The sequence below is a fragment of the Protopterus annectens genome, chromosome 5.part0, assembly GCF_019279795.1.
Source record: "Protopterus annectens isolate FY-2018-M chromosome 5.part0, PAN1.0, whole genome shotgun sequence".
Classification (NCBI taxonomy): domain Eukaryota; kingdom Metazoa; phylum Chordata; order Ceratodontiformes; family Protopteridae; genus Protopterus; species Protopterus annectens.
Window position 1 is genome coordinate 872,172,095 of NC_056735.1, and position 17,183 is coordinate 872,189,277.

The following is a 17,183-nucleotide window of genomic DNA, read 5'->3' on the forward strand; positions in this document are numbered from 1 at the left end:
TCTGACAGTTATGTCTGAAAATCAGTTGCATGTCATTATTTGCTGCCTAAACATCTGGGATCATCCCCCTAATTTGCCAGGGGGACAGGGTGACAGGCAGGGGACCAATAACACTTTGGTGAGTTGCTAGAGTGACAGGTTTGTTCTTGTGGATATATTTCTGACCGTTATAATGTCTGAAAATCAGTTGCATGTCATTATTTGCTGCCTAAACGTCTGGGATCATCCCCCTAATTTGCCAGGGGTACAGGGTGACAGGCAGGGGACCAATTATCTGGACTTTCTGACAATATCTGTATAGTTGTGGGGTATGATTCTGCATACAGCTTACTACCACTCCCAGGATTCGAACCATGGCTGTGTGTGCTAAAAATACAACACTTCACATCTCAGTTGTGTGCTATTTGGATTATGTTGTCTATCTTTTCACAGTTTTCTGTCTAAGTCTCTCTCAGTTGTACAATATGACCTCTTGTGATTATAACAGTCGTATACAGACATTCCTACACATTTTATTTATGTAGCACAGTGTGAGTAACAGTGCTTAATACAGCAGTACTATTAAGAGATTGCAACACTACATTACCATATTATACCAGAGAAAACACAAGCAGTCCAGCAGTTAGACCTTTATTGCCAGGCTGTTAACCTTTTATTTACATACAACCTATATGAGAGACTTCCTGTCATATTGTCTGGTTTATTTAGTACATACCATATACAATACAGGTTTTATACTGGCAAATAACTTTCTACTACTTTTAGATTTATTTCTTATGACAGTACATGCAAGATTATTACTAACCTGCCTCGCGAGGCAACCACTGCAGTCTACAGGCATGGGCTTCTCAGTTCACAGCCCACTTGTCTGCCACTGCCAAAGACATGAGGAATATTTAGCCATACCTATCCATAATATATATGAGCTAACAATTTTTAAACAGGTAGTAGACTGATACTTACACGTGGCTGGGACATCACCCATCTGCCTTACCTCTTGGATCTACTGATCCAAGAGCCCCCTCTTTCTCTGTTTTAGGTCAGCATAGTGATGCCTGACCTGCTCACCAGTTTGAGGGATGCCAGTGGCACTGGTGAGGTCCCGGGGCGAGATGGTCCCAGGTTTCTGCTTTATATTAGGAACCCTGATACTGGCCCTACAGCAGTCTCTGGTCATGGTCTTTAACAAGGAGTCCTGGCATTACTTTGGACTCCTGGATGCTCCAGCACTGCACCTGGAAGCACAATCCTTCACCCACACTGGTCATAGTGCCTACAGGAGGAAGCAGCAACCAGTTATGAGATATATTCCCACCTATGGGGTTTAAATAGGCCCAATTTCCTGCACTTTGCCATGATTGGATGGTTTTGAAAATGCTAAGCTATGGTAAAACCTGCTTACCTAAGGTTGGCATTACTTAAAGGGGAATATCAATGGGCAAACTGATTTAGCTGGCCTACACATTGCTTACACCTAGTAAGCAGGGGTGTGCAATGCTTCACATTGTTTAAATTTTAATTTGCAAACTATTTGCTGTTTGGCATTGATTTATCATTCATTACATGGTATATATGTGTTTGGTATGCATGATTCATGTGTATGTACACTATATGGGGTCCTTGTGTTTACTGGGGGATTTTAACACTTTATTACAATGACACCTCACATCTGGACTTAATGCAGTACTCCAGTTCACATACTTATGTTATGTAGAAGGTTATACAGCATAAAACTGTATATAGATTCCTTTCATGTGTTAATTTTGATTTTCCTATAGTGAGGATCTCTTTGGGGATACCTCAGTTTTATATACTGCTGTAATGGCTTACTGGTTAGCTGTGGTGACTACAGTGTACAGGGTCCTGGGTTCAAGACCTGCAAGGGCTGTTTATTTTGCTGCTGGGCAGAAACGGGTTTGCATGGGTTTGCACAGCAATGCTTCTGGTTAAATATGCTTACAGAGAGTTAGCTTCAATATTGCTTAACCTATGTGCGCATTGCTTACCCCAGCACAAATGGGCTTAAACCCGCTTACTACTGCTTACTCCTGCTTATCCCAGCACTAATTTAGACAGAAATGTAACATGGCTCTTGGGAAGGAAGTGGATTTGGACACTCTATGGATTTATCATTCATTACACATTATACCTTCGATTTGTATCTCTGATTCATGTGTACTTGTACTGTATGGGACACTTGTGTTTATCTGCGGATTTTACAACATTATTACAAAAAATTGTTCAAAAAGTGATTTGACATGGTAAATGGAATTTATTACAGTGAGACTCGAACCGGGAATGACTGCTTATAAGACAAACGCTCTGACCACTACACTATTCTCGTACTACTTCATTTGCATGTATCTTGATCTTTATCATCTTGTGCCATTTAAGCTACAGTATGCGTAGCTAAGCAATGGCCAAACCCACACACCTACGGTTAAATTTAATCTGTTTGTTAAAAAAAAATTCTACTGCTATTTTCTCTTGGAAGGGACAGGTTTCATTTACTGCTGTGGATTCCTGCATGCATCTGTACAATGGCAGACATCCTAGCAATCCCCCATACCTCTCAACCTCTTAATGCACATTATCTGGACAAAGCTTGACAACATGAAGTCCAACTATGGACATATTTTAATTATTGCTCTTATGAACTTGGGACAGTTGCTAGAGTAACATGATTGGTTTTAATATAGGTTTTCTGATGGTTTTGGTGTATGACAGTCATATATATGCCATTATTTCATGGCTTCATTCCTGACATCACCCCGTGATTTCAGGGTACAACTGGTGGGGTACAAGCCAACTGTATGGGCCACAAATGTGTGGACATTATGCAATGATTTGTACAGATGGAAGGTATGCAACTTCCTATGAGCATTCTCGCTCATTATTATTGCCAAAAGGTACTTCCTGAGTGCAAGGGCATGTGTATTGTGAGAGCTTTGCTCTCAGACACACCCCCCTGCACTCGTCCATGCTCCGTGTCCGTTTAGGAGCACAAGCAGCGTACCTTCATTACTATGCATGGTGCGCTGCTGTGTTGATCCTAAATGGTTGCTTCCATGCAGGAATAAGCTATTCCTGCATGGAACCTTACTGAATCCCAGGGAATGTCTTTTTCTTCTATGGAGTAAAAAAAAATATTTGCTGTCTATATTGTATTAAGAAGTTAGTGTTTTCAATTCATATTCCATTCTCCCTTCCCAGATTCAAACATATTGAAAAATCTACTTTACTTTCTATCAAAATGGATGTACTTATTCAGCAATAAAACACTCAAATTTCAGCTTGGCTTATAAAATAATTACTTCAGGTAGTCTTAGTGAATCTAATGACATAAAACATGTATAAGACTTCAACCTTTGCACTACCAAGCTTCAAATTTCAGCTTTCAGATTATTTTCAAATATTTGATATGATTTTATATGTAAATTATATGAGATCTTGTGCAGTCACATTTCTGTCATATGCAGGTATATGTAACAGACATAATAAACCTCAAGAGTGCAGTGCATATAAACAACTATAACTGAAAAAATAGTAAGCGCACTGCCAAGGGCTTGAAAAATGCCTTTAATACAAAATACTGGATAAAAGAACAAGTATTAAGTGCTTTCATCCCTGCATCCTGGGACTTCAACAGAATACAAAAGTACAAATAAAAACACAATTTAAATATCTCTCCTCCCAACATAATTGGTGAAAAGAACAATAGTCCATCCCACATCAAAATGTAACATGTTTTCTGACATTTAAAAATAAATATAAATAAAAACAGCACACCTTAAGAGTACTATAAAAAACATAGGATTGTGAAACACCAGTCCCCATACTCAAATGTATATCATACACGTCTATTACTAATGTCAGTGTTTTTATATTTTTATATTTTGCCTGCTCTTAACTGTAGGGATGGGAGAATTGAAATTGCATCATTGAAACCTGGAAAAAACATTGCTGCTAACCTAAATTGCCATTCAGTCTCTTTTTTTCTTTAATATATTCTTCCAATCCCCACTCCTCGGGTTCATCTTAATGCCTTCCAAAATACCAAACACAAATTTGGTAAAACCAGCACATACCAAGGAATGTTTATGCAGTGCACTATTCTGTTTTTTTTTTTATTTTTGATGTCATTGGAGTGTTCATATATAAAAAGAGACTGAATATTTAATCTTCCTCATACTTTTCAGGTATACCATAAATTCTAATGCTATTCTATCTGTTTATTTTCTAAATCATCAAGTTTTTCTGTGAGCCATTTTTTTTTTGTTTTAAAAGAAATTTAGTCTGATACTTACCTTCAGTTATTATTCTTTCATGATCATTTAACATTTCTTCCATACCGCTGATTTGTGTAATTTGGTGTTTCATAAGAATTTCTAAATGTTCCATTTTCTTTCTGGTCTCTTCTTTAAAACTTTTTGGTTTGGTATTCAGTTTGTCTGTTTAAGTAATACATCCTGCATATATATATCCAGATATTAGTGACTGGATATCTTTTTTAATACAAGAATTCTGAGTACCATTTCTTAAGTGACTCATGTTGAAGTCTCTTCTTTCCTAATCAAGCAGATGAAATATTGATGGAAAAATTACAGCCTTTGAAGAACATGAAGCTATAAATCCTTTTATCTGACTATTTGTGAATAAAATTAGCTAAGAAGTATCTCCAAATTTTATCTCCAAATTTTAATTTTTATTATATTTTCTTTCAGAGAAAAGTGTTCAGTCACAGAGCTTTTACACTCAAATGTGTGACCACTTAAAGTTTTTTTTTTTTTTTCTTTACGGTGAAGGTATTTGCATTTTAAATATGTACTTCTGTAGATGTGAACTTCTGTTTGGAGCTTATCTCCCCTGGCCTCTACTGAAAATGGACATATATCCAGCTAGACTAGCCCGGTCAACAAATGTAAAAAAAAATAAATAAACAAACACCTCTAAATGACAGAATTGCATTTATTTATGTAACTTTACCAGAGCTCTTTTTCTTTCAGCACACTTCCTTCTCTTGCCTCTTTACTTACTCCCCATGTATTTGATATAGGAATAACTCCAACAATCACATGATTCCTTAAGCATAAAACTGTTTCATATTTTCTATATGTCATTGGACCCCCATATTATTATTATTACGTACTCCTGCAGCAATTTTAACTTTCTCTTAATGCCAAAACACAAATGGCCTGACCCACACAGTGCTTCCATGCAGCACTATTTTTTATTTTTACATAAAGGTAGAAAGGAAAAAATGTATTCCTTCTTTCTTTCAACTGGAATACTTTTATGTCCTTAAAGGGGTCATTTGCATATTTGCCATGGATCTTGTTCAAAAAGAGGTTTAAGGTATTATACATTGAAGAATTTTCTGCATTACCTTTTACTTGTTTTGTTTATCATTTGGGAAATTTAGCAGTTACTCCAATGCCATTGTCATAAGGCTTTGTTAAAAGCTAAGTATTTTCAGGAATTGTAATAATGAACTCACAAAACTGGGCAAAAACTGATGTACAATATAATATGCTTTGCTCCTTTTTATGGGCTCAGTGTTTCTTTTAGTAAGATGAAGTGTGTGAAGATGGACCTTGTTTGTTGAGGGAACGTGTCATTATAGCAAAGGTTGCTTGGTCAAATGTAAACTGGCTGAAAAAGTTTAAAAGAAAGCAGTTTCAGCCATGGTGGAGGATTCTCTTTTATCCACTGTTGTGCAGTCTCAAAGTAGATATATTTAGGTTTTGGGGTTTGGGAGTGAATGTATTTAGATTTTTGTGAAAAGTGCATTTAGCTAAATGTGTTTGGTTGTGTTATGAGCAGTGAAATTACTTTCAATCTACTGACATTTATCTGTTTGCTGATGAGTGGTTGTGTGTGTGTATGTGTGTGCGCATGTGTGTGTATGTGTGTGCGCATGTGTGTGTATGTGTGTGCGCATGTGTGTGTATGTGTGCGCGCATGTGTGTGTATATGTGTGTGCGCATGTGTGTGTATATGTGTGTGCGCATGTGTGTGTATATGTGTGTGCGCATGTGTGTGTATATGTGTGTACGTATGTGTGTGTATGTGAGTGTATGTCTGTGCGTGTGTGAGCACGTGTAACTGATTATGGGTGCGTGTGAGCATGTAGGCGAGCGTCCATGTTTAAGCAATGCATTGGCCACTTGAGAGAACACTATCAAGGTCAGACCTGACAGTGCTAGTGTTCAGTTTAGAGACATGGTAATGAACAGTCATGAAGTATTTCCCATTGCAGTCATACCCGAGTCTGAATCACAATTTTTTCACCTTTGCACGAGCTGACAAACCCATGCTAGGTGAACAGCATCATCAGTGATAATTTTATCGAATCATATGGATGGTATTTTAGAAATATACAGATTCCAAACAAATCATTTATCTACACTCTCTGTGCACCATTAACAGCTTAGCTATATTCTTTGAATACTAACAAAGATACTAAAATTTCCTTCAACCTTTAGATTTTAGAAAACAGCATACATGTATTTATGCTGCCTGCTAGAAATTAAACCAAAAGTTTATACTCTGCATCCACAAAACACAGGTACTGACACCCCCAAAATACACTAGCCTATATAAGCCAAACACACTGAACTTAAATCTTCCTGTACCTGAACAGACAAAAAAAAAAAAATGAAATTAACTGAAACTGACTGTATGCATTCAGTAAAGTGTAAAAAAAAAAAAAAAAAAAAAGTGTGCAGACAGACGCTATATATAGCTTTTGCTGCAGAGACAACTCAGGGGAGCCATTTTCTGCAACTCTTGCCTAGCATAATTCTCACAGTCTCTGGCTGTGTCACTTCTGATCAGTTGTCTTCCTTGAGTTTTGTTTTCTTTTCTTGTTTATTAGGCAGCTGAACCAATATCCTGAACTATTTAAGGGGAAGATGGAGAGCTATTGGCGCAATCAGAAGCATTTTAGCAGTCGCTAACAAAATCGCTGTGTGCTCAAATACATTCAAAGCAGGAGTACCACACGATTCAGCCTTTTGCCCCTTAATCTTCTCCGTCTGAATTCCTTCACTTCCTACTAATCTCCCTTCTTAGTATGTACCTTGCAGTATTGTTCTTCAGTAAGGACCTGATCAGTCTGTAATTCACCCATCACCACTTGTCACTGTTTTATGTTTACTCCTTCGACATGGTGCATTTTCTTTTGACATGGGAATATTTTGTTCTTTTGACCCACTCTTCTTCTTTTTCCCATTGGGACGCATTCTGCCTCCTAACCACTATTTATCACTTTCCATTGCTCAAAGACCACAGCCTGTACCATATCTATGACTTCATCTTGCATTTGTTTTGCTTTCAGTTCTAAGCAGTAAAACCTTTCCTCTTCTTCATACATTGTAAAAGGATATCACTGCTCCTCTGTCCCAGCAGAACATGTGATCCTTATAAGCCATGTTTCAATAAATTCTACTTTCCTTATGGTAAACTTCTAAGCCATGTGTTATCTCATCTTACTCCATTTTCAGCTTAGTATCTTGCAAAGCACACTGTACTGACTAACCTGCCTCTTTTTTTTTCTGAACTTTATTCTGTTGCTATCTTTATTATTCTGTCCTTAGGTGAGAAATAATGAGGTATATGACATTACTCACCTTGTACATAAAGGCCAAACACTATATGCACTACTTGATAATTCTTAAGGTTGGGAAGACCATGCTAGTGACCCCTGACATACACCTGGAAGTAGCTGCTAAACCACATTTGAATTCCCTTTCTCATACAGTTGTAAGAGGTGATAATGATTCTCAGCTCGTTTTAGGTCTGTAGATGAGCCCCCTTGAGAATAATCCCTTGTTCCATGTCCAAGTGTGTTTATTTGGCAACTGAATAAACTATTGTTAGGGTGCAATAACCTTGTCAGAGGCCATGCCTTGAGGTTGCTCTACCTTGAAGGCTATCAAGGTTCACTGGTTTCACTGGAATGGGTGTTGATCTCACAAATAATGGTAAAAAACCCAAAGATATTTTTCCTCTTGTGACATATCAGGTCTATTCTACAAGCTGATAATGCGCATCATGCCTATTGTGACTCTAGTGTGGTGCTTTGCAAGTGTTTGCAATTGGCATCTTTTGACCAACTGGTTAGTTTGTTCATCTTCCATAGCTATCTCCAGGACAACAAAGCTTACAAGTTCATGGAGATTTGACTGGGTTATAGAAAAACTTGAAAGACTTAGCCATGCAGAGATGAATGAAAGATGTTAGTTGTCAGCTAATAAAACTACATGGGGTTGGTGGTAGAACTCTTTGGGAATGTTCAAAGTTGTGGAGAATAATAACTTTTGTCATGTTAAGCTTAAACCTGAGTTAGAGTCTTGGTCATACCTCACAACTGTACCAAATCTCACAGTTTTCATGGTCCAAATAATGGCGCACCACAATTCCAGAGTGGCACCCCTTCATTTCTGAATTTCCCAGCTTTTTTTTTACATTTTTTTTTCTGGCCTGATACCATGACACAGAGGCATGCATGGTGATGTCAGCAACCTGTCAAAATTCAGCTGAGGGTTTTCTTTGGTGAGTGAGTGAGTTTACCAGAGGGGTGGGACAGATGATATGCATGAATGCTGAGCTTTTTAGCAATTGGAATTTATTATTGCTGCAGCTGCATTTATTTCCATTCTTTCCAGGTAAAGCAGTTTTGTTAGGATTCTTAATGCATTTATTTCCATCTCTACACGTTTATGCACTGCAATGCAGTATTGCCATTCAGAATTTGAACGTGCGCAATTTGAATTGCGTTTGCATTTATGTGAAGGTTCTGCTGCTTTATTTATGTGAAGTATATGTGTGTGTGTGTGTGTGTGTGTGTGTGTGTGTGTGTGTGTGTGTGTGTGTGTGAAATGCCCCAGATACATATACCTGGTGGATAGGGTTACTCAGGCTCAAACCCTGTACCTTGGGTACAAAGTACAAGAGCCTGAGTTCTCTACCCATACCACCACTTCTGATTGAAGGAGTTATAGCTCTCAGCTGTGCAAATTTTCACAGAATGTCTGGAATGTGTTTGGCTCATACCTTGGTTTGTTCCTCTTAAAATTTGGATGGTGCAGTGGTAGTGCTGTTGCCTCACAGCAAGAGGTTCTCTGGTTCAATTCTTGGCTGAAGTGCCTTCTGTGTGGAATCTGCATGTCCTCCCTGTGTTTGTGTGGGTTTCTTCTGGGTGCTCCGGTTTCCTTCCACAATACAAAGATATGCATCTGAAGCATTTTTCCCCAGGCCTCTGCTGAAAATGCTTTGTTCAAATTCAGGCTTTTCCAGTAAACAAATGTTAGAAACCATACATTTTATTTTATTCTGGCAAATCAGTGCGAATTGAATTTACTAAATAATGATAGCCATTTAAGTTTGTCTTCCTATCTTTTAGGAAATACATGGTGACACATTTTATTCTAGCAATTTTCTAAGATTATGCAAGCAATGTTTAAAATGTGTCTCCGATTTTGGTCCTTTTTCTCCCCCCAATACATTTTGGCTTTTTCCTGATTTCTTGTGCTGCACAGTTCTTCAGAGAAAGAGATGTTTAGTGCTACTTATGCAAAGTATACTTGCATTGTTAGTAGCACGACAGGTAGTATACTTGCTTTTGCTGCAGAAGGCTGTGGGTTCTACTCCCACAGTCTGTAGATGGATTGCTAATACTGTATTGTGTTATACTTTTAAAGGGGGTGGACACTGCAGTCCTGAGAATGTCCTCCTTTGGCAGAGATATCTATTAACTATGAACCTGTTATCGGTTTGCCATCCATTCTCTACTGAAATATTACTAGCTTATCATTTTTTAATGTAACATAGACAATTTATTCTTCAAGTGCAACAGGCACTTTACTTGTAGTTGAAACAATGAAATATAAAGTTGTTTGCTAGCAGCAACCTAGTTACATATCTCGTTAACATGAGATTTACATGACTTTTACTTCTGCAGAGATTGTGCATATTTACTGATACTGGTGGAGTGTAGAAGTTTGAGTAGACTTTTATGATGGAAATGTTCTTAATTGGGCATTTTTGTCATTATTGGTTCATGCATTTTGTTTCATTGCTTACTGGAAAAATGTTCAAACAATAAATTTAAAATGTGCTCTAACAAGTGTGCTGTATTATACAAGGAAATAAATTTAATAAAGTCAAGAAGGTGTATCAAAGAACACATGTATGTTTCTTGTTTTGTGTGCAAGGGGCTTATGATTTGAAAACAACCCAAAGGTAATCTTTATCCACCACTGGCCAGATGCATTTTCTTTGGATGTGGGTTTCAATGAATGTGAGTTTCAAAGGCAAAGAAGTTTTAATGCTAAGTCTAGTAGTGTTTGTGCTATAAAATGTAAAATAAAATCCAAATAATCATTGTAGAAGTAAAGCAGTATGCACATTAGTGTTTATGGTAAATGATTCGAAATAGCCAGGCAATGGGACATTGGAATGGCTGCAGGGGGACTCTGGGGCCATATTTTGGTTTCTGTTCTTCAGTTTGCCTTTGAAAGTTGGTATCTGGCAATTCCATTAGAGTGGGTGGGGTTGCATAATTATGTATGCAAATTTTATGTTAATCGGAGGACAGATTTGTACCTATTTTTCATGGGGCCTTTGTCCAGATTTTTGACATTTCCAGGTTGGAAGGTATGGTCTTGGTTATTTTTTGGTTGACTCTTTTCAAGAACTGTGCTATATGGGAGTTTAATAATTTTAATGAGGTTGTGTTTTGTGTCATGTTTTCTACTTCTTTATGATTGGCACTTTTAAACTGAGAGATGGGAAATCATTATGAAGGAGGATTAATGCTACTGGATGGGGATGGGGCTATTGCTAAAGTTTTTGCTAGGACTAGTTGGGAAGGAAGAAAATAGATCTTGGGTAATGTTTAGATAACCCATTGTGAGCATTTTGCCATAGTTAGCAGTTTGCGTATTACAAGTCAGAACTAGCACGACTGTTTTCATTTTCTGAATCGTATAACATGCTGCTCCCAAATAACATTTTCCTTTGGGGTAATGGCTGCTATTCTATAGGTTTTCTTACATTCAGGTATATTTCATTTTGAAGGTGTCATAAGAATTGACATTTTGAGTCTTATCTCTGCCTGATAGGGGCTTTAGGGTAAAGGGACAGCCAGGGACAGTGCTGTCTTCAGATTCTTCTCTACTTTAAGGAGAAAGAGTTTGTTCTATACAATGGAAAATAACTTGTAAAAGGTAGAAAAGGCATAAATTGGGTTGTTATCTTTGAAAATAGGCTTCCATTTGACTGATTGTGGCTCGAAGAGAAAGACTATTTCCAAAGACCCAGAAAGACTTCTTAAAGAAGTTATTATGGGATGAGTTCACTCTAATTTAAATGACTAATAGGTAATAGTAAGGAAATGCAGATTTAAAACACTGTGACAGACCTGAAAATGGAAGACATTTATAGGGTATGTTGGCAAATATATTGTTTAATAAAATATTGTTAACACTGAGGGAGTTAAACTTAGTTGACTCTTCCATGAGTTGTGAAAGTTGTGAAAGGTTGAAAAAAAGAGGTAACTGATTAAAACGTGTTTCTTTTTCTAGAGTCAATTTAAGCTGAGTTCACCAAGACTACATAATTTTATTTGTGGGGCATTATTTCTGAATTTCTTCTACTCAGTCATTCATAAGTGTGATGGAGGTGAGGATAGTGATGTAAATAACTGCTTTCAAGAGTTTAATTCTTTTGTCCAAGTACACTTCAATGAGAAGTCAGTGGGGGCTATATTAAGTCACTAGATTACATGGATTGACTAGGCAAGGGTTTTAGTTTAGCGCATTATTTATCAGAAGCACAAATCTACCTTCTGGCCTGATGCCTTGTCTTTTTTATAAAAAGTAATTTTATGCATCCTTCAGGTAATTGTATAGGTTCATAGGTTAATACTAGGCTTATTAGTCTGCCGATTGTTACAAGCCTAGCCAATCACCAGAGGTCAGAATTAAACACTGTTAAGTTAAAGACCTTAACCACTATGCAAACCCCTCCCCCTATGAAGGGCAGGTGCCCTCCTTGAAACAGACCACATTGATGTCTATGATACAATGTTTTTTTTTTGAATAAAATAAGCTTCAAAAGTAGCCCATTTATTGTTAAGGCTACCCCAGTTTATAGTAGGTACCTGTATTGTTTTCTTGTTCTTTGCATGTTGCATATTTGTGCAACGGGATACAATTTGGGTGGAGCCAGTTGGTTTGCATCTCCCAGGGAGTCTGAAATTTCCGTTAAGTGATTCTGAAACTGCATTTGGTAGTATAATATAATTCAATAAATAGTGAACATTAGCATAGAAAGTATAACCCTGTTTGCAGTTGCATTTTGCTGGTCTAAAATGCTTAGTACATCCAGAAAAATCAGACTACTGTTTTAGTAACTATGAGATAGTGGATTTTGTATTTCTATCTAAGATTTGGTAGGAATGTGTTTATGGGGGATTATGTAAAGAAAGAAAACTGGTTGATAATAACCGATGTGTACAGAGACTGATGAAGATAAAGATCAACATAATAGTGGTGATACAACGATGCAGAAGGCTTGAGTCATAAGCACATCTTGTGTATTAGATATTTTCCACAGAAACCTATTCAGCTAATAAAGAATGTGAACTTGATTGTGGGAGTCTTTGTCTTTTAGTGAAGGGACTCGTGTTGTTCCCCAGTTGTAAGGGGATTTGAATAGTATAAATAAAGTTGGAGATTTGAGACATCAAAACAGTACTCGTGATGATTTGGGTGGAAGAAAGGTAGGTAAGAGTATTACATTAAGGTGAGGAATGGGATGTGCCTAGATACTGAGTATCCTGCAAGTTTATTATTTATTAATATTAACTGGGTGAAATGCAAGATGAATGTCCTTGCCATAAAATTAACCTATATAACAGACAAAGTCAGAATGGCTCGTTATACATCCAAATAAAAACAAGAGGTTCATAACAAAAAAGCAACATTAAAATTGAACAGAAAAACTCCTAAAATCATAACAGAATAAGAGAAAGGAGATATTAAACTATTATACAGCTCGCAGGCAAAATAATTAATAATACATAAGTTAAGTCAGTAGAACTAAAAAAAGGATCCTCAAAAAATTATAACTATAATGATATTAAGTGTATATAATGTTGGTTACAAACTAGATAAGTAGATAAGTATCCTCTTGAAAAAAGCAAATACACAAATATAAAGAAATGAAATAGAAAAGAAAGGTATAAAAATGGAACAGACTTAAATATAATCTTGGAATAGGATACACTTAATAAACAGTTCAAGTCAGTAAGTAAAGACAAGTAGACTAATACAATCTAATTCCAAAAATGAATAGGTATGTAGAGTAAAATGCACCTAACTATATTGGAGTATATGAAATGCATAATTAAATTATAATCAGTATAAATAAAATACATGTACAATTATTAAATAATAAAGAAACATAACTAGAAGTGTGGTGTAAACACCACTGCAATTTTTCAGATATAAGTAAAGGTTAAAATACAACTGAAGCTTCAGTTAACAGTGAATGAAGATTCTAATCATTTAAAAAAGGCATATAAATTAACTTATAATACAGCAAATTGAAATCAATAGTTGATGGAGTATAGAAGTTGAGAATTCAGTACAAAGTGAAGTAGTTTACTAGATGATATAAATGCTTTCTCAATTGGACCTTATGTTTTAAATTATGCTGTCTCACATGCCTTTTTGTCATTTCTAAACTGGCAATGCATTTCGCTTTACTAGGTATGTAGTTACTATTTGGGATGTAAATTATTTTATTAGTATGCCTATACTCGTAAATGAGTTTTTACATGCATATTCTATTTCTTACCTCTTTCACCTCTCCCTAGTATAACTAAGAACAATATGTCTGCTGTTCAATGTGACTTTGTCTGGTAATTAGCAATGAGGGTTCATCAGACATTTAATGCAAAGGATGAAGACTGTTTATGAGATGCATCCTGTATTCCAGTGGTCAATTCCTTCAGCCCCTTCTCCTTACTGTGTGACTTTGCAAGTCAATTAACCAGACAGTCCCCTAGGTAATAAATCTAGGCTTCTCAATGGCCTGCTGGACTGCATGTCTAGTAACTACCTAAGAAACAGACACCTTAAATAAATATAATCCACATACAATGTCAGAGAATGTAGTTTGCCCTCACTTTTTGATTGTTTAAGAAGAGAAAATCCTGTGACAATATATATGCAATCATGACCAAGAATTCCAATGTTCTGACTAGAAAACATAAATACACTAGAACACAAATTGATGTAATACCTTTTACAGGAGCAACATAGTTTTTTTCCAAATTGCTTGAGGTTTTGAAGTGGCACAAACTTTTTGTCATGGGTTATTAAGATACTGATGTTAGATACACATATCCACTTGTTCCTAGAAAGGAAACACATAATTTATTTTCTTTTGGACAAAATAAGAAACTTGACAAAAATATAACTCAGATTTTTCATATGTAAAAGACTGTGTGAGCCTGAAACTGTAGAAGACTAGGTCATGTCTTTCTATAAAAAATTGGCAATTTACTTTAGAGTCAGTGTTCATTTAACAAAGAAAATTCAGATAGACTGCTCTGACAATTGCATAGATAATAAATCACAATACAAGAGAAGTGTAGGGAGATTAGTGTTCTACTAATTACCCATTAACCACAAATGGCTTTACCTGCTTCAGGATTTCAGGATTTTTATATATTTACCAGCAGACCTGACTGCTTACCTCAGACCTTGTACTGCTTGTACAACTAGAGTTATTTAATATGCTTTGAAGAAAAATCTTTGGGTGTAATGTATTTACTGTATTAAATGCATTAAATACAAAATCTGTTCTAACGTTCTGATGTGCAGTGTGTCTTGTTTTTTCTTTCAGTGGGATGACATGCGAGTGATGAGTGATGCACAGCTCCAAGGCTATCGTACCATGAACCCATGCCCTGTATTTGATGAAGATGAAGGAGTTTTATTCCTGTTTTTTGTGTGTATAAAAAAGCATGTCACTGAATGTTGGCAACTATTCACTGGTAAAAATGCAGCTAAACTATGTTATATCACCAGTAAAGACCATGGCAAAACATGGAGCAGAGCAATTGATCTTACTGAGGATGTCATAGGTGATGAGATAGTAAATTGGGCTACTTTTGCTGTTGGACCAGGACATGGTATCCAGCTGGAATCTGGCAGGCTGATAATACCTGCTTACACTTACTATATTTATTGCCCCTCTTGCTTTTGTGGGTTTAATTCCAGCAAACCTCACTCGTTCACTTTTTATAGTGATGATCATGGGAATACCTGGCAAATGGGAAAACTCATTGATAACATAAAGACTGTTGAGTGTGAGATGGCAGAGATTAAATGCCAAAGTGGAATGAATGTGTTATACTGCAGTTCTAGGACTCCTCTTCATTACAGGGCAGAAGCATTTAGTCAAAATGAAGGCAATGAATTTGTAGGAGCAATCCTGAATGAAAAGTTAGTTGAACCTCCCAGTGGCTGTCAAGGTAGTGTTATCAGTTTTCAGTTACCAGAAAAATACACTCTAGTGCAAGAAGAAAAGCATATTAGCATGAAAGAAACTACCCCAGTGATTGACTGTTCAGGTAGTCATCCAGATGCATCTTTGTCTTGGCTGCTTTTCTCACACCCAACAAGTAAGGAAGAAAGACTTGACCTGGGTATTTATCTAAACCAGTCACCATTAGATGCATCTAAGTGGTCATCTCCTTGGATTATTAACTTTGGTCCCAGTGGTTACTCAGACCTGGTAAACTGTGAAGGCAAATTTGCATGCCTGTTTGAGTGCAGTGATCAGAGTATACAGGAAATTATAGCATTTACTGTATTTACATACAGTGACCTAAAAAAGGGTATTAAAATTTGAGCATTTACTGTATTTACATACAGTGACCTAAAAAAGGGTATTAAAATTTGAGCAACCAAAATTATCTCAATTTCCTTGGTGTGTTAAATCAGTAATAAGAGGTGATGGGACTGTCATTTAATTTTGCCTATTCATGAGTCCAAAACTAAAAACTAATGCATGTGACTACATCTCCACATCCTGGAACACTGACTTTCCACTCCAGGGTGGCCAAGCGGTTACTTACCTGATGAATTTTGCCCCTTACTCCCATAGTATTGCTATCTTGGAGTTGGTATATTTAGTTGGGGGGGTGTGGGGGTTTACTTTCCTTCGGTTTTACTTTTTTTTTTCAGCATGGTCAAGCGGTTACTTACCTGGAGTGGAAAGTCAGTATTCCCGGATGTCGCTATTCTGTGGTTGTCGGTCTTTTCATCTAGGCTATATGAAAGTTGGGTAAGTCAACATTCGGTCTCCTGAAGTAGATATATATATATATATATATATATATATATATATATATATGTATATATATATATATATATATATATATATGTATGTATAGAAAGCATACACACACACACACGCATGCACACGCGCACACACACACACACAGTTCAGTTTTTCATTTTGTTTTTTGTACTATACTTGACTTCTGGTTCTCTTCTAAAGTTCTGTCCAGCATATACCCACTTGTTTTCTCCAACTATTGTCTTATTGCTTCCAAGCTAGAGACAAAAGACGCATGGCAGTGGTCTGGTATGATTTTTTTTTTCTGTATATACTCAACTCTTCTCCAGCAATTAATATAACAGAATCATCCAACATCACCAGTTCAGAAATTATACACTGACTACATCACTCTCAGATATACTTACTATATTTCAATAAACTGTACTGCTGGTCATACAAAATGACTGTATAATTATATCCTTTACATCCCTTCAGTATGAAATCATAGGATTATAGGAAGTTACTAGGCTATTCATACCTTCGTTGAAGGTTGTGCTTCAGGGCCGGCAACTTGGCATGTAAAAATCTACTGCCAATAATTAGCGGACTGGAGTTCTGCTGTGGTGACCCCTAACCGGGAAAAGCCAAAATACACAACAACAACAACTAGGCTATTGGCCCTGAGGGCCTTACAAACAGAGCCAAGAATTAAGCCTATGTTCCAACAAGTCAGCACCTTATGCTACTATCCAGCAGGGACACAGGTGGAATAATGATCTTTTAGGTATAATTCTGATAAGATCAATATCTTGAAAATTCAT

General features: G+C 36.6%; 1 protein-coding gene across 2 annotated transcripts in view; it reads left to right on the plus strand.

Annotated features, from left to right (window-relative positions):
- The window catches only part of LOC122802872 (sialidase-3-like), a 535,280-nt gene extending 518,845 nt beyond the window's left edge, over positions 1-16,435 (plus strand). For both annotated transcript variants that reach the window (XM_044072670.1, XM_044072669.1), the window contains exon 4: positions 14,920-16,435. In XM_044072670.1, coding sequence (XP_043928605.1) covers positions 14,920-15,930 — 1,011 coding nt within the window. In that variant the 3' untranslated portion in view covers positions 15,931-16,435. The remainder of the gene's footprint in view (positions 1-14,919) is intronic.
- The last annotated feature ends 748 nt before the right edge of the window (positions 16,436-17,183 follow it).